The sequence below is a fragment of the Chanodichthys erythropterus genome, chromosome 9 (assembly GCF_024489055.1).
Source record: "Chanodichthys erythropterus isolate Z2021 chromosome 9, ASM2448905v1, whole genome shotgun sequence".
Taxonomy (NCBI): domain Eukaryota; kingdom Metazoa; phylum Chordata; class Actinopteri; order Cypriniformes; family Xenocyprididae; genus Chanodichthys; species Chanodichthys erythropterus.
The window spans coordinates 14,305,123-14,323,893 of record NC_090229.1 but is presented as its reverse complement, the minus strand read 5'-3'; the positions used below and the strand labels follow the sequence as shown (position 1 = coordinate 14,323,893).

General features: G+C 36.2%; 1 protein-coding gene across 1 annotated transcript in view; it reads left to right on the top strand.

The window, feature by feature from the left end:
• The window catches only part of zgc:92140 (uncharacterized protein LOC447854 homolog), a 44,108-nt gene that overhangs the window by 5,892 nt on the left and 19,445 nt on the right, over positions 1 to 18,771 (top strand). Inside the window, exon 2 of the mRNA XM_067393623.1 lies at positions 12,348 to 12,471. Coding sequence (XP_067249724.1) covers positions 12,381 to 12,471 — 91 coding nt within the window. The 5' untranslated portion in view covers positions 12,348 to 12,380. The remainder of the gene's footprint in view (positions 1 to 12,347; positions 12,472 to 18,771) is intronic.

The window sequence follows — 18,771 nt, the reverse complement described above, 5'->3', positions numbered from 1 at the left end:
GTGATTATTTATTTATTTATTTATTTATTTTATTTATTTATTTATTTATTTTGTATGATGAACTCAATTCCCCTCTGCCGCATATCTCAAGAAGATTTTTAATTTGTTTACGTTGTTTATATAAAGTATTTTTGTAAATTATACAAAAAGTAAACAATGTTGACTGATTATAACTGACCTGAGATGATAACCAAAATATAGTTTTGGAATGCCAGGTTGCTGGTGATTATTATTTATTATTTTCAATGAATACTAATAATCTTATTAATAATTAATATTTATATCATATGAATATTTGTTTTTTATAGTTTTAATCTTTATTTTTCTGATATATTAGATTTTTCAAAATGTGTGTGTGTGTGTGTGTTATTCATATATTCAAATTATTGACACTTTTTGTACTGTACATTTATACTTATTTGATGAAGTGTTGTTTTTTTCCATTCATTTAGACAAAATGGTACAGAATTTTTAATATTGGTGATTTATAGGTTATTGCCAATAACATGAAAATGGGTCACTGACAAATAAGGTTTTTAAATGTGTATAAAAACATAATGGAGATATAATTAATTTTGAAGTTTTTAAAATATTATATTAAACATTTTCCATGTTTTTATAGTGGTTGTACCGAAATACCTGATGTTTAGGGACATGCGTATGAGCAAGTGAGAACACAAATTTTTCAAATAGTTAAGAGAGAGTTAGTTACTTTGCTTCATGACCATGTGGTCCTTTGCAGGTGTCTGAAGTCACATCTTGTCACATGATATTGAGTGCATCGCTTGATCTAAAATTGTCCCTTTATATTGGTCACTCCGAATGACATCAATGAAATTCATTTTTCCGGACATTCTTTCTCATAACAAAGCAATGACTTCTACACATAATTTTAATACCATTTTATAAAATCATGCCAGAATAAAAAAAAAAAAACATTTATTACATTTTAAGATAATTTAATCACAAATGAAATGGCTGTATTGGCCTTTGGACGGTTAAACCGAATGACCTTTTGACACTTCAAAATCTTTAAAACACCTTTATATGTAGCAAAATATAATTTCAAACCATTTTGGATTCAATAAAACAGATCGAGTTGTGCTACCTTACATACTTTGGATGTCGTATCTTTGTTTTTTATTATTATTATTAAATTACTTTCTAAGCCCCATATGTCATTTATGCCTAGTGAGTTGTGACGACCCTGCTATACTATAACTGCACACTTTTAGATCCTTCCTGCCTTGGAAAGCGTTGATGGGGTCAATTACAAATCCAATCATCTAAAGAAGGGACAGCGTGGTTCAGAGGTGACTTTCTGAGGTTGAGTATAGTCGCGCCTTTTGTTCAATGGGTAATGGGTCAGGCTGAAGGCTGTGTGTGACTAACCGTTGCTCGCTGTGATATGACACGGATCAAACAACCTCCTCTGCTGTTGTCAAGCATGGACATCCTCTCCATTCCTCCATTCGCCACTGTCCCCTGTGCACGTGCCGAGACGGAAGAACACGCTCATTTGAATGTTTAAATAACAGTGGCGTCTACTACCGGTGTCATTTAGATGGAAGCATGACATTTTTAAACCTTATTCAAATTTTGCTGTATTAGTAAACATTTTGTAAAGGGATGTAAATGAGTTTCGCACAGTGGGAGGGATTTTCATTTGGAGACTTTGAAGAGCTCATTAGAAAGCTGTGTGTATACTTACAGGAAACGGGCAGACCAATTATGCAGCAGCAGGCAACAGAATTGGTATATAATAGATGGTTTTCTAATTTCAAATGAATATTTATAGGCAGAATTAGGAGGCGCTTGTCAGCTTTATAGAGATGGATACGGAAAAATTAGAGACCTGACCCCGGAGTATATTTCCACGAAGCTGTAGCCCTATTATGTGTTTGCTGGAGGAGAAATTGTACTCATTAGTAATTGTAGAAAGATACAAAGATGTGTTGTTTTGAAGATGCTGATATACTGTATTAGAAGACTCTCAGACTAGTTATATGAGAGGTGTGTGTTGTTTATGAGTCATGTGGCTTTTTTTTTTCCCCTGACATTAGCGACACAGACACAAAGCTTTAGACGCACACGCATTATAGAGGTGACAGGCACAAATCAGTTGTTGAGGGGTGAAGTCAGTGTTTGAGTCAGTCAGATACAGGCAGTGTTGGGACAGCCCTGAGTGGTACGGTGACAGTGGATGGACAGACCGATTCGGACTTCTGAAAGTAAGATTTCCACTCTTGGCTGCATACAGTGGCCCTTATTCATGAAATACGAGTAGAATGAGTTTTTGTGTGAATAGTATGTGACACCATTCTTCAGTAAATTGTCTCATTTCAACTCAATGGGACGGTTTAAGAATGGATTTATGAGAATTTTAGCAATGTGTATGTTTTGTTTGTTTTTTTTTTTTTGTGAAAAAGGGGGATAGATTTTATATTTTGGCCTTAAAACAGCTGTTCTTATGCTGGCTTAAACTATGAACACAAACCTAAATCATATGATAGCTTAATTTCCCTCAAAAGTTGGGGGTTGTGTTTGGAAACCTGTATGGAAACATTAATTAGTTCTGCTTTCTAAGGAAAATTGGTTTTCCTGAGTATATTTCAGGGTTATTATCATTAACTAGAGATGCACCGATTGCAATTTTCTTGGCTGATTCCGATTTCCGTTTTTTTTTTTTTTTTTTTTTTTGTGATCTGCTGATTTTCTTTCTAAGAACTATAATTGACAACATTTACTAACAAAAATCTACTTTTCTTCAAAGTTTTATTTTCATAAAAAAAAAAAACACGTAAAACTCGGTAATAAAATATAAACAGCTCAAATAAATGCAACAGAATAAAGAGCGCTAGTGGAGTAATAGTAATAATATCTAGGTCTGAATTGGAATAGGCTATATTGTACGTTTTTAATGGATCATGCTACAAACATAATGATCTTATATAATACGTGATGTATTGCTGTGTCCATTATCGCATAATTCCCACTTTTGGACACTTTTGCTTCAATGGACATTAGACAACACTGCAAAATCAATTCATATATTTATTGTCCAACATTCCCAATTTTTCAGATGCATATCCTTAATTTAATTTCATATGTTGGTAATAATTCAGTGTTTATAAGCCTTTTAAAGAATTTTAATCCAAACTGACTGGTTTTCTAGAGAGCAAAGGTTTTGTGAAAAAAGACTTAAACACAAAGTGTGTAAAATAAACTGTAAGGATTTGATGATCACTAGTGATAGTGTTTTATTCTGTGTTGTCATCACTCAGGTTGGATTTCAGCTTTAATGTACTTTTTTTTTTTATAACAAAGCAGCTGATATTGCCATAGAAACTAGTGGACTGCCAACCCGCTTTCACCCCAAAATGGCGGAAACGCAGGGTGGCTGCTGGGCGCCGGTGTTGCAGTGGAACGTTACATTGGCTGTCGCTTCTTGTTAGTGTATATTCTTGCCTTAAGAAGTGAGACTGATTGGTCGATCTCCGATAGTGAGGGAAATCGGCTGATTCCGATTCCTGGCCGATTGATCGGTGCATCTCTATCATTAACCAAATCTATTAAAAAACATTTTGTCAATTGGAATAAAAGTCTAAATAAAATATATATTTCTAATAAATGCTTTCAGATCCTAAAACAAATGTTTATACAAAAAAATGTTAAGAGCCCAACGGTTTTCAACACTGATAATATTAAGAAATGTTTCTTGAGCAGCAAATCAGCATATTAGAATGATTTCTAAAGGATCATGCGACACTAGACTTAGACTATAATGATGTAATGAGTAATGATGCTGAAAATTCAGCTTTTTCATCACATGAATAAATTACACTTTAAAATATAATAAAATACAAAATGGTTGTTTTAAATTGTAATAATAATTCACAATATTACTGTTTTTAATGTATTTTTAATCAAATAAAGACCCCCTCTGTGAGCATAAAGGTAGGGACACACTAAACCAACGCCAAAGAACTTGCACAGATAAAAGCTGACTGTGTTGTCGCCTGCATCAGGGCAAAAAAAACTGCTGTCCTGCTCAGTCGGTCACAGGCGTAGATGAATGAATGAGGTCTGCTATGTTTCCTCTGGTTCTCTCCTTTTCAGCATATATGTATATAATAATATGTGTGTCAAAAGTACTGACTTCGGTACCAAGTCGGTTCTGAAATTTTACGCTTTGAGCACTGTTGAGCGGATTCGTAAACACCTGATTGGCCATTGTGTTCATGCGTTCATCATATATGTCTGTGATTGGCTACAATGATCAACGCTTCAAAAATGTTATAAATAGACAGCAATGACGCTCTTCACTGAGCTCTTACACAGATACGCGCGGGAGCATTTGAAAGGAAGTGTCTATCAGCGGACCGGTCCACTGATAGACGCCTGCTTTTAACCGCTTCAATTTCAAAACTCTTTCAAACACTTCCGTGTGCTTTCAAATGCTCCCGTGCACTGATCATTGTAGCCAATCACAGACCTATCTGTTGAGTGCGTCAACACAATGACCAATCGGATGTGTTCACGAATCCCCTCAACAGCACTCAGTGTCACATATTTAAAATTTCAGTACCGACTTGGTACCAAAGTCGGTAGTTTTGACAACACTAGTATATATGATAACAATTAATTATTAATAATTATGGTGTAGAGAATTGTTTTGAGGTTGAGTTGGGGTTTCCCTCAGTTGTCATCAATTGTTGTTTTGCTGTTTAAGTGGTCTGCTAGGTGAAAAGTTTGAGAACCACTGCTTTTAACTGATGTTCTAGGCATAAACGGTTGTAAAGTGTCACCTTGACCATCTTTGACACGTTTATCTTCCCATCTGTTTTTCAGTCTCTTTGCTTCCTCTAATTTGAACTCTCTGTCTCACTCGGTTGTTTGTCCCACTCTCTTCTCATGGCTAGAGAGTTCCCTTTTGGAACAGTAGCTCTATTATTTTAACATCTCTCCACCCCCAAACCATGTACTGCTCACCCTGCTTAAGACATAAAGAAGGAACGAAAGAGAAAGAGGCTTTAGTCTTAAGATAATCATGACATCACTGAGATGTTTTCAGTGTGTGTCTCAGCAGGCTGTTTAAAGGGGGACAGAGAGTTGATGCTACAGTCTTTGCGGGTGAATACATGTTATGGTGGAGGGGCACTGCTGTCCTGCTCGGTCAGTCACAGGCGTAGATGAATGAATGGGGTCTAGTTTAGTTTAGTTTAGTTTAGTTTAGTTTAGTTTTTAGTTTAGTTTAGTTTAGTTTTTAGTTTAGTTTAGTTTAGTTTAGTTTAGTTTAGTTTAGTATTATTTGAACATGTAAATAAAAATATATATTAGCAATATGCTAACAAAACATTTACAAAGATAATATCACTAAAAATATCATGTTATCATGGCCTCTTGGAAAAAAAAATATTTTTGAAAAAAAAAATATATATTGGGTCTCCTCTGGTTCCATAGAGAAGGGGTTTGGTGTTTGTGTTGTTCCGTCTCAGCTGAGCTTCAGAGGATGCGTTTTGTCCTTCCCTGATTCTTGTGCACTCCCGATCAGCCTGTTTTTCAGGGTGAGCGGTGGCTCAGACAGCTCTCAGCCCTGCGGCCTGTTGGAGGGTGTGTACTTGTGTGTTTGTGTGTTGTAGGGGTGTGATGCTGTCTTGCTTGACTTCATCTTTAAGGCTGTTGCTTAGAAAGTAGGTTATTCATTTGTCCTCACATTAGTCGATTATTTCTATTGTCCGAGGTTATTGTTTGTTTGTTCGTTTGTCTTGAGACATGATAAGGGGATTGATGATGGGTATGTTTGTTGGTTGAGCAGGTGTTGTGCACATTGAAAGTATGTCTGTTTTGTAATCAGGTTTCCATACACATTTTCATGCAAATTTTTTTTTTTTCAATTTTTTTTTTTTTTTCCCAAGAGGCCATGATAACATGATATTTGTAAATTATCTTTGTAAATGTTTCGTTAGCATATTGCTAATGTACTGTTAAATGTGGTTAAAGTTACCATCGTTTTTTAACTGTATTCAGAGACAAGAGCCGTCGCTATTTTCATTTTTAAACATTTGCAGTCTGTATAATTCATAAACACAACTTCATTCTTTATAAATCTCTCAAACAGTGTGCAATGTTAGCTTTAGCCACGGAGCATAGCCTCAAACTCATTCAGAATCAAATGTAAAACATCCAAATAAATACTATACTTACATAAATGGTTATGCTGCATGATGAACACTTAAAGTTTCTATGTAAAGATCCATTTTGAGGGTTATATTAGCTGTGTGAACTTTGTTTAGGCACTGTTTAAGGCAGTTGCGGGCTTGGGGGCGGGGAGCGTGAGAATTTAAAGGGGAAGCATGCTGAATCTGCGCATATTTAATGATGCCCCAAAATAGGCAGTTAAAAAAATTAATTTAAAAAAATCTATGGGGTATTTTGAGCTGAAACTTCAGACACATTCAGGGGACACTTTAGACTTATATTACATCCTGTGAAAAAGCATTCTATGGCAGCTTTAATACTTTTGTGGAAACCTTTTTTTTTGTTTGTTTGTTTGTTTTTCAGGATTCTTTGAATAGAATGTTCAAAACTGCAGCATTTATTTGAAATACACTTTTTTTTAATCTTTATTGTCGCTATCTATTTGTTATATACTGTACATTATGATGCTTAAATTTGTTGTAGCATACTAGCTTTTAAAACAATTTAATTTTAGTGTTTTATTTTAATTTAGACAAAATTTAATTTTAATATCTGCCATTTATCAGTTATTAGCTGTAACATGAAAATCATTATTGGCCGATTATCAGTCAGAATTTTAATAACAGTGCATCCTATGTGCGCATCAAAAAGTCATGTGACTGAATCTCTTGAACACTTAGCATGGAAATGCTGCTTTATTCACATTTTTCCCCTTTTAAACTTTTTTTTTTTTTTTTTGTAACTTTGTAACTTTTGTTTGCATCTGATTGGAGTTAGTGTGTTTTAGTCATTAGGCAGGTTTAAGCCTTGTCCTATTGACACAGATTCAACCATCCCGTGACACTCACGTGACCTGTATAGCAGCACACGCATCTGGGCATTGATCTTCTTGGTACATACATGTATATGGACGGCTTAAAAGTTACAGTATACAGACGTAAACATTCCGTCTGCGTAAGAGAAAGTGAACCTGACACAAGTGCCCAGATAGCTTCTTGTTTATGTCTCAAGTCATGAGATGCGTGAACAGACTCTCTCAACCTCTGTTCGGTAACACAGGGGTGAATTATTTTTTATTTTTCCTCATTTGTCACCACTATATTAAAAATTATAACTAGTGTCACCAAAAGTAAAAGCAAAATGACTGTTTTCAAACAGGTCTGCCATTGATCGAAAAACAGATTTGGAATAGGATGGTACCTTTCTTCTCATACTGTGCCAATAATAATTAGAGTAATGTCCTAAGTAAAGTAAAGATTCCAAAAGGGTGTTTTCACAGCAGTGCCATTTAAAGAACCATTTTCAGTTCCCCAAAGAACCTTTCAGTGAGCAGTTCTCAAACGAACAATTTTTTCTGTGTGTAGAACATTTTAAAAATCTAAAGAATTTTTTCCACTATAAAGAACCTTTTGTGGAATGAAAAGTTTCCATAGATGCTAAAAGGTTTTCTTGGAATGCCAATAAAGAACCTTTATTTTTATGACTACACCATGCTATTCCAAATTCAGCCTCTGTCTTTGTGTAACCAATGATGCTTTCTTCACGTTTCTCTTCATTTTCTGTATTTATTTGAAGGGAAAAAAATTATTTAAACCCATTAAAACTGTTAAACCGAGCTGAGGAGACTATACTCTTATTGGTAACTGAAAGCATTATCAAATTATCTAAGTATATTTGATCAGCAGTTATGCAAGTGGCAGACCATATGTAGAACTTCTCAAATGAAGGCCCTTCCAATACTGAGCTACTTGAATGGATAACACTCTTTTCAGACCCAAGATGGTGTAAATCTAAACGCTTCCTCATTGAAAACCCCTACTGTGGGTGATTATACTTTCACAGGCTTTTATGGAATGGTGTACTAAATCTCCACAGTCTTGAGAGGTAGATCTTGTTTACTCAAGACTTGCAGCAGAGAGCTGTTGGGCTCATGAGTGCGCACATACACGCACACTTTTCTCTCGCCTGTACACCTGGTGCTTTGTCCTGTGCCCCGTGCTGCTAAAGGCAGAGCTAAACACTGCCCCTCCTGACAACTTCAAACGAGGAGAGAGAGGGGAGGAGGAGTAGTCGGCTCTTTTGATCTTTCACTCTTCTGTTTTGTCTTCTCTCAATTTGTCCCCCTCATTTCTGAGTCTTTCTGCCTCTGATTCTGAAGGTGTTTTTATATGGAATGGCCGCAAAATATATAGAGTGCTGTGATGTATTTTTGCAGGCCAACATGGAAGTTCGCATCACTCTGGTTCCATCAATAAAAACACAATAGGTCTGTGATCAACAAAAGTTAATGATTCTTACATGTTTTGTTCATCATGATAATATTCACAAATTAACACAACGTTTATGAATTTTGATATCTTATTACAATCTAACAGCGATAGTTGATTCTGTTCAGGAGTCTTAGAGTTGAATCCTCTCAGCTTAGAGGGGATTGATTCAGTTGACCAAAAAGACTCATTCAGATTTGTTTGCTCATTTTGAGTTTCATGAGTATTTCTTTTAAATATTCACTCAACAGATTCATCAAGTTGTTCACAACCAAAACACCATAACAGCACTAATTAAAAATATAGCTGCATGCAGCATCTATGGGACCAAGCCCTTTATGGACATTTTGATATTTTTGGAAGCAAGATTTACTTTATGGACATTGCACAATTCACATGGCGTGAGGTCTTGCTACACATTGGATTTGATCAAACAATCTTCAAACATCTTGCTTGTTGCTTTACACAGCACACCACTCATACACCTTGATTAGTTTTTGGCCCTAAAAAAATACTTAAGTAATTAAGTCTCTAATGTAATAATGATATTTGTTCCTAAAAGTCTTAAAACTACTGTATAAAAACTTAGTCCTCATTGTAATAATGATTTGAAATGTAGCAACTTTGGTTCTAATTGTTACTTTTGAATCATTCTATAGTTCATGTTCTATAGCTTCAGTGAAGTATAGTTTGATATTCCATCCATCTATCCATTCTGCAAACTGCTTATCCACAGGGTTTATTGCACTATTGCAAAGATTTTCATATTTTTGAAAGTCTAAAAAGTCATCATACCCGTCCTAAGATTACTAAAAGATTAAGAAATCGGTACTATGATGAGCCAAGTAAACTCTTGAATGTACTTGGCATATCATTTACAATTTGGACATTGCACCATATGGGATTCACAACATGTCACTCAGAAGACATGCGTTCACCCAGCTGCTCAGTTTCAGTAGTTCAAGTGAGAATGAATTCAAAATGATGATTTTGTATATAAATGCACCAAATGTTATTTTAAGTTCAGATTAGATAATTCTCAGAAAAACATAATGTCTGGAACTGAAGCAAGTTTTGCACCATTTCTGACCACAGTACTTCTTGCGGTCTAGGCATACCTCACACGGGAGTCGAACCCACGACTTGAAAGGTTCGAGGCTTGTTGCTTATCATGGTGCACCACTCAGTTGACCCATAGTCACCAGGTTGCTGATGAGACCTTCCAAGACAAGAATGAGCACACAAAAGCATTGGTTAACATACTAATCAGTTAGCATGTTAAGATATCTTGGCCAATTTACGTAAATTGTGTAACCTGGTAGTTCCCAACCACGTTCCTGGATCCCCCGCTAATACACTCTAAAAACTGCTGGGTTAAATATGGACAAAACCAGGGATTGGGTTGTTTTCACCCAGCCATTGTTTCCAACCAATTTTGGATTTATTTTTTTAGCCAGCAATGTATTAATATAGTAAAAGGCATGTTTTTACTCACCCCCAAATAGGGGCAAATTTGTGGGGTATTTTAAGCTGAAACTTGACCAGACCAGAGACTTATTACATCTTGTGAAAGAGAGCATAATAGGTGCCCTTTAACCCAACCTGCTGGGTTTGTCCATATTTTACCCAGCTTGGGTTTTTTTAACCCAGCATTTTTTTGAGTGTACTGCACATTTTGCATGTCTCCTTTGTCTGGTATACCCATTTCAGGTCTTGGAGTCTCAACTAATGAGCTGATGATCTGAATCAGGTGTGTTTGATTTAAGGAGACATGGAAAACATGCAGTGTTGGGGGGGCTCCAGGAATGTGGTTGGGAACCCCTGGTTTAACCTATAGCCAAAATCACAGTTATCCCATGCTAAGCTAACTAGCATAATAAGTATTTTTGTGTGGCTTGATCCAAAGTTCATCTGATCAGATTTTTTTTTGACAAAATTGAACATTTTTAGGAGGAATAGCGCAAAAACAGTTTTTCAATTACTTCAATATAGCAGACAGGCAAATTGATAGAAAATGACAAATGAGATTGTCATTATGTTCCTTGGTTACTGCCGATTCCAAAAATGAGAGAACACTTTGAACAATGTTTTCAAAAGTTGTTGAAAACATTGTCGTGATGTGACGTGTAGCCAATAGGTCTGTGATCAACAAAAGTTAATGATTCTTACATGTTTTGTTCATCATGATAATCTTCACAAATGAACACAACGTATATGAATTTTGATGTCTTATTACAATCTAACAGTGATAGTTGATTCTGTTCAGGAGTCTTAGAGTTGAATCCTCTCAGTTTAGAGGGGATTGATTCAGTTGACCAAAAAGACTCATTCAGATTTGTTTACTCATTCATTTGTTCACTCATTTTGAGTTTTATGAGTATTTCTTTTAAATATTCACTCAACAGATTCATCAAGTTGTTCACAACCAAAACACCATAACAGCAATAAACAGCACTAATCCGAGTATGGTGTCCCATACTCGGAATGTGTGCTCTACATTTCACTCATCTAAATGCACACACACTATGAATTTTAATGTAAGATATTGAATGTGATCAACATGTTGTACTAAGATTTTTGTTTCTATGACAAAGGGTTCAAAAGTTATAACTAGGGCTGTCAAACGATTAATCGCGATTAATCGCATACAAAATAAAAGTTTGAGTTTGCCTAATATATGTGGGTGTACTGTGTGTAATTATTATGTATATATAAATACAAACACATCCATGTATATATTTGAGAAATATTTACAAGCATATGTATTTATTTATATTTTTATATAATTTATATTATATATAAATACATTTTTTGTACATAAATAACATATTTCTCTTAAATATATACATTAATTTGTGTGTATTTATATATACATATTAATTACACACATTACTCACGCATATATTATACAAACTCAAACTTTTATTTTGTATGCGATTAATCATGATTAATCATTTGACAGCCCTAGTTATAACCATTTGAAAAGTGCATTTTCGAGCTGGTGGTGGAGCTATAGAGTTGGTCCTAGAGACTCCAAAGTTTACTAGTCAGATTATTATTCATTACCACCACTACAAGTGTGCCAAATTTCAGAATTTTCCTATGTACCATTCATATATAGGGCTGCCTTAGACTCCCATTAGGGAGGAAGAATAAAAAAGAAAAGTAACATTTACAACAGAGTCTACAGCCCCTTTAGGGTTTGGCTCCTAAATATAGATTTTAAGAAACCGCTTTTAACATTTTGTTCTGTCAGTCATAATAGGGTAAAACATACTTTTATATTTTTATACTCTTATATATTTATATTACTGATTGCTTATTATGAGATATCACTTCTGTTTGGAATCGACTTCCTAATGGATATTTTCCACTTACTCTTGACAACTAGAAAGAGTCCAATTACTTTTTGTCTTGGATTTTGGACTTGTTGTTTGTTTTATGCTTAAAAGCTTAACAGACTTCTTTAATTACATTTTTGCAGAAAGTGTGCTTGTGCTATATTTCTTTCTGTGTGAATGCCATTGGTTTGATATTTTTTGTTTTATAATGCAGTGACATTCATACTTTAAGTGTGTCCAAATACTTTTTTGGGGCTGCTGTGTGTGTCTTGTGTTGGCCTTGGTTCAGTTTGAAGATACACATGTTCATAACTAAAGAGGGAAAAAGATGAATCTGTAACTCTGGCTTCGGGCTATGATAGAAAGCATGTTTGGATCTGTTTAGGCTCAACGCAGATGTGTTTTCTTTTCCTGATGATCAGTAGTAAGTAACCCAGCAGAGATGCTAATGGAGCTAATCGTGTGTCCATTTTGACTTTAAATGTGTGCTTTCAGGCTCCTGAATCTGAATGTTAAATGTGTTCTCTGTCTCTCTCAGGTGAGATGGTGAGAGGGGGGAGAGAGTGAGGCCATGGGCTGCACCTCGGCTAAGCAGGTGTCGGCTGTGCCCACCGACGAAGAGGGCCGGGGCAAAGCCTACAGCAATGGAGACCTCTTCACTGGTCAGTCTTTCACACACTCACACACAAACACACACAACTTTATGAGGAAAGTACAAATTACTGTGGAACAAATAAGCATTTTTCAGTAGCGCCTGATGACTGGTCAGAATTGGCAGACCCACATTACTCACTGAGACATACAAATAATAATAATAATATTAAGAATGGCTTTATCTTGAGCAAGTATACCTAACATTTAAAGATCCAGACTGGTAACCAAACTATTGTAGGTTACTAAAGGGTTTTATAGGACAATCACCATCCACAGTCCCGTTTTGTTTATACTATCAATAATATTAAAACATCCTTGGATGAAAACAGGGCAGAGATGTGATTGATTTTAATGGGAGACTGTCACATTTTAAGAATGTAATTTCTCCACTGGACTTCTGTTGATGGATAAGAGCCTGTTTTCCAGTCTGTATTTTTGGCTTCGTCCCATTTGGCATACTTGGACTATGCTTTAAGTATGCACTTGGCTAATGAGGGGAAAGCCCACACTTTGGAATATAGTATTTGGGCACCGCCATGTCATAAAATTGTCTTGATTTCCACAGATCAGCCTCAGTAGTCTATTGTTTGCACGTAAGCATTAGCTAAATTCATTATCTTAAAATGATTTTCAGGTTCATACATAGTTTAGACATGCATGACTCTTGTCTTTCATAGGGTGTAATGTGGGTAATATTAGCTCAATTGTAGTATGTTTTCTCTTTCATGTGGGTAATATTAGCTCAATTGTAATATTTGTATTGAGGTGTGGTGATTTGCTGTTTTCTTTCCTATTGTTCAAGAGATTTTAGATGTTTTTTTGTCTCGATTTAAATGTTATGTCTTATACCAGATATGTATATGTTAAATATGCTATAATTTTGAGATGGACATCACTGTAAGTCAGTAAGTGATTCAGTAAGTGATTCAAATGTTGAAGGATTCGACTGATTCAAACAGGTAACTTGTGAGTAGAGTTGTCTTTTTGAATGATTCATTAAATGAATTGGCTGACAAAAGTAATTTTCTTATGAATTGGGCTACACTACTCATACTGTATGATGTGTTTCAGTAAAAAGAACTCTAAAGAGTCATTTGGCAGTAGTCATTTTTATTACTGGTCAAACCTAAAAGCTAAAAGTTATATGTTATGCCTTGAATAGTCAATGGGAATGAACTCCAGCAGTGACGTCTGTATCCATGTTTTTATTATTGTCTGGAAGACATGATAAATGGGAAGTAATTCAAACAGATAGGACAGAAAGACATCTTGTGGTTTTGGAATTTAGTGGCATTGACATTGGCTGTTTTTACAAATCATTCAAGACTCATTCAAGATTAAACTTTAAGCAGAATGAAGAGTCAGTTAAGTCATTTATGTCCAAGCAGTGAATAATGTTTTACAATGTTTTGGGAAGATGATTACATTCTGGGAATTCTTGGATGCATCCTTCTAGGCAGTTATTCTGTGTTTGTCTATGTAAAGACTGTCAGCTACATCTGTGCCAACAGGCGTGTGTTTGAGGATAACATTATCAGCTGAAGTGAGTGACTCATGTGTTCGCTGAGTTTTATGTGTGTGTGAGAGGTTGTAAATATGTTTTAAAGAGTTTAGATAACAGCAGCACTTTGTGAGCGACCTGTGAGAGAGTGACAGAGATTAGAGAAGATTAAGAATTAGGGGCAAAACAGCAGAAAATCCTCACAGGAAACACTCGATGACCAGCCACAGGAGGCTGCCGCCTACCCACTTTCCCTCTCTCTCCTTCTTCCTGCCATGTTATTTTCTCGGTCTCTAAGGATTCAGAGTGTGTGAGATGGAGGGAAACGGTCGAATGAGAATGAGGGAGAGAGTGAGTGATGTGGGATCAGACTCCCATTTTTTTTCATCCCCTGACATTTATCCCTCCCTCTGCATATCTGTCATTCTTCTCAAGGCCACACTTTCGTTGTTTCCTTCCTTTCTTTGCAATAGGCTGTCTCCTTTTCGCTATTATGCCTACTTTTCTGCCGCCTTCCCATTACCAAAGCCATTTTATTCTCTTTTTACTTCAGTATCCCTTCCTCTTTCTTATACAATGTTTCTTGCCTATATTCTCTTTAGCGGTGTTCAAGATACAGTACATTACTTCCAAACTACTCCTAATATTTTTACTGTATAAAAATGTACATAACCATTCAAAAATTTGGGGTCAGTAAGCAGTACATTAATACTTCAGAAGTGACAGTAAAGACATTTAATGTTACAAAAGTTTTCTGTTTCAAGTAAACACTGTTCTTTTTAACTTTTTATTCATTAAATAATCCTGAAAAAAAAATAAAAAAAAAATAGCTGTAACTTTAGGAAAACTAATGTAACTTTGCTTTTCATTTATTACTTAAAGCCCACTTTAAGTACTTCAATGCCACACAAAATCTAGCTTTTAATAATTAAACATTTAAAGACAAGTGAACAAATACTTAAATTACAAGCTTAGATAAATAAAATATAACGAAGTTACAAATGAATTAAGGTCTTACAGTAGTATTCAGGTACAGAAATGTATCATTAAATGTAAAATAACACTATAGTGTTCACTGTATAAATTAAATATAGACTAGGGCTGCACAACGATTAATCGTTTGCAAAATAAAAGTCTGTGTTTACGTAATATATGTGTGTTCTGTGTACAATAATGTATATATAAATACATGCACATATGTGTATACATTTAAGAAATATATACATGATTAAATAAATATACATATTTATATATATTTTATATTACATATAAATATAAATATTTTATATATAAATTTTTTTCTTGTATGTGCATGTATTTATATATACAGAATTATTATACACAGAACACACACATATATTATGTAACACAGACTTTTATCTTGCAAACGATTAATTGCGATTAATCGCTGTGCAGCCCTAATATAGACTAATCTTTGTTAAAGCTGTGTTTTGTTGTTTGTAGGGCTGTCAAATGATTAATCATGATTAATCGCATACAAAATAAAAGTTTGAGTTTGTATAATATATGTGTGAGTAATGTGTGTAATATGTATATATAAATACACACAAATTAATGTATATATTTAAGAGAAATGTTATTTATGTACAAAAAATGTATTTATATATAATATAAATTATATAAAAATAAATACATACATGGATGTGTTTGTATTTATATATACATAATAATTACACACAGTACACCCACATATATTAGGCAAACTCAAACTTTTATTTTGTATGCAATTAATCGCGATTAATCGATTGACAGCCCTAGTTGTTTGATTAACATTAATGACTTGGCAGCAGGTATTTATAGGTTGCTGTCACTTTTATGCTGCGTTCACACCGAACGCGTCTGGAACGTCTGATTTACATGTTAAGTCAATGTAAACGCGCGTCTAGACATCCTGCGGCGCGAATCAAGCGTATAGTGTGGCGCGAATCGGCCACTGACGCGCGAATGGCGCGGTGCAAATTGAGTGTCTGACGCCCTAGACGCCCAAGTTGAAAAATCTGAACTTTGGCGTCAATTCGCGACTCGTTAACCAATCAGGGACTCTGCTTTGGTAGTAAAGTGTTCATGACGTGATCAGCGGTGGAGACCAGAACAAATATAATAGTCTGTGTGTGGCCACCTATGAAGAGGATAAGCGAAGAAATCAGACAATCTGGTTCATTTTAAAACACTTTGCATGATTTTAGCTGTTGATCATAGCCTGCTTGCTAGCAAAAGCCGGCCGGCATAACAGAGTTAAATTGCCGCTACTGGTTTCCAACTGACAAGATGATGTGTTTATTCAGAGGATCTGTGCAGAAAGAGATGAAAGCCCCTCCCATGACGCGAATTCGCATCTGAACACACTTTGTTTGGACGCGCGAATAGAGCGAATTTTACACGCGTCTGAAGCGTCTGACTTCAAAATGTTCAAGCGTCCAACTAGACGCGTCAGACGTGAATTTGACGCCCCAGACGCGTTTGGTGTGAACGCAGCATAAGACCTAATAAACGGATCCAATATAATGATACAAATTCGATTTCTTTCTCAACTGTTTACGTTCACGTAAGACATAACTGACTGTGTTTAGGAGAATCCTTTCCTAAACAGGTATGTTAACTGTTTTGTGTGTATTTGTCCATCCAAGTGCAAGAGGAATCAATTTGGTGTTCGCGCTATCTGAAACACACCTCTGTGTGTGTGTGCGTGCTTCAGGCGTGTGCAGCTGTGCACACCGATAACAGCACGCAATTGAGATCTCTTTCACCTCTTGTTGCACTCGAATGGTTTAAAATCACTTGAATGTGTAAATTGTCAAGAAAAAACATGTGCAAATGATAAACTTTCACTCTAAAATGGTTAAACTTAGCAATTAATCCGCGAATGGTTGCCGAACCGTGGGGCCTGGTCCGTACGGATCACAGATCAACTGATCCCTGTTGCACCCCTAATACCAACCGTTGCTTAACATTTTGAATATCAATCATGCTGATCACTTTCTTCATTCCAGGCAGCTCATGTTGTTATTAAAATATTCGCGGATTAGAATGTTCTGGTTAAGACGATGTAAAATTAGAACAGCCTTCTGTCTGTGCCGTCTACTACTTTGCTTGCTTTCATCAATTTCGCTTTTTTCCTAGTGCATTGACTTGTTCGCTAGACTGAACAGCCAATCAGAGCGACTTCGCTCACCGACGGCCCAGATGCCAGTTCAACATGCTGAATCGGGCAAGCTGTGTGGAACAAACTGCAAAAACTAACCCAATAGACTCTCTCTGACGGCATGACGTTGGCTGACGGCTTGGTGCGTCACGGCTCTTAGCACTGTCATTTGACTTCTACGACATCTACGACAGCCTTTTTGCTGTTTTCCACCATTTACAAATATAATTACTCTTGTCCCATAACTTATGAGATAGTGTCGTCATTTAGCTAATCATTTGACAAAATATTTTGACATTTAATGTATCTTTGGGAAGAACCAGTAGTCATTCAGATATGGGTTCTGTTTTTCTTAGTTCTGCATTTCCACTTGTGAGATTTTGAGGATGTGACTGTTTATGCTATATCTTCTGCTTCTCTTTCACTCTGTGTGTGTGTGTGATCTGTAGGCTCATGTGGCATGTTAATCTGAGGGAACTGTAACACACAACAGCAGATTGATAAGTATTATATTCACCAGCGCAAACAGAGCAGTGACCTGGTTACTGTGGATTATTGTTAACTCCCCCCTTCTTCTTGCTCTATCTGTCTCTCACTCGCTCGTTTTCTCTCTTTCTCCTGCCAACCCAATGTCCTTCTTTCCACTGCCCTTCCCAGCTGTCAGTCAAACAGCTCTATCAATAGAACAGAGGGAGACAGCTTTCGCCCCTCTCTCTCTCACTCTCTCAACTCTCAGCTCTCGCCCTGACTTGATTAGTGCCAACAGACTGTTTACTAGTCAAACTGTGTCAGTGTTCAGGCAGTGAGAGTGTGTGTGTGTGCGTTCGTGTGTTCTCATCTGTGATTCAGTGCATAGTCAATCCCAACAACACACACGATCTCCGGCACGCACAATGACAGGAAAGGCCGAGCTGCCCTAAAACAAACGAGGGGCAGCAGGCGGAGAATATGCTGTCTGGTTACATGTGAGCTGTTGAGATTGTTGTGTGCGTGTGTTTGCTGCCAGTCTATAACGTGGCGTACACACTGATACTGATTTGCACCGACAAAGTGACCGGAAGGCATTTGATTTTCATGAGCGACAGTTCAACCGGTCGCAACGTGATGTAGGTGTGGCCAGTGTTGCGAGAAAAGTTTTTCTGGGTATCGTTCATCTTGATTTTTTGTTTATTTCTGTTATAATATCCATTTTACTTTCACATTAATTAAATTCTCTTCTGATGATGCTGAAGATTATAGATGGTAATGTTTCAGCCGAATTGAAATCGCAATGGGGGTGGGGGGTTAATGGAGCAGAGGTAAGGGAGCACAGTGACTGAGGTGGCCAGGCCAGGCCCCCTCGTGGCTGCGACGATGATTAACAATAACAACTCTCTAGCACCGTATGTTTGTTTTTGTTTGCACGACATGAAGACAATGCAATAGAGAGATGTTAGAGAGTCTTTTTATTGCATAATCAATACAGATTTGTAAACTCACATTCACAAATTCACACAGCAAAGCAAAAGATCCATCTTTAGATTTTAAGAAAAGATATCAGGATCGATGTTTAACATCATTGTGAGCGATTTCATTGTTTTATATGACTTAATCTGTATGATTTCATGTCTTCCGGTCATTACATATGCATTTGGCAGATGCTTT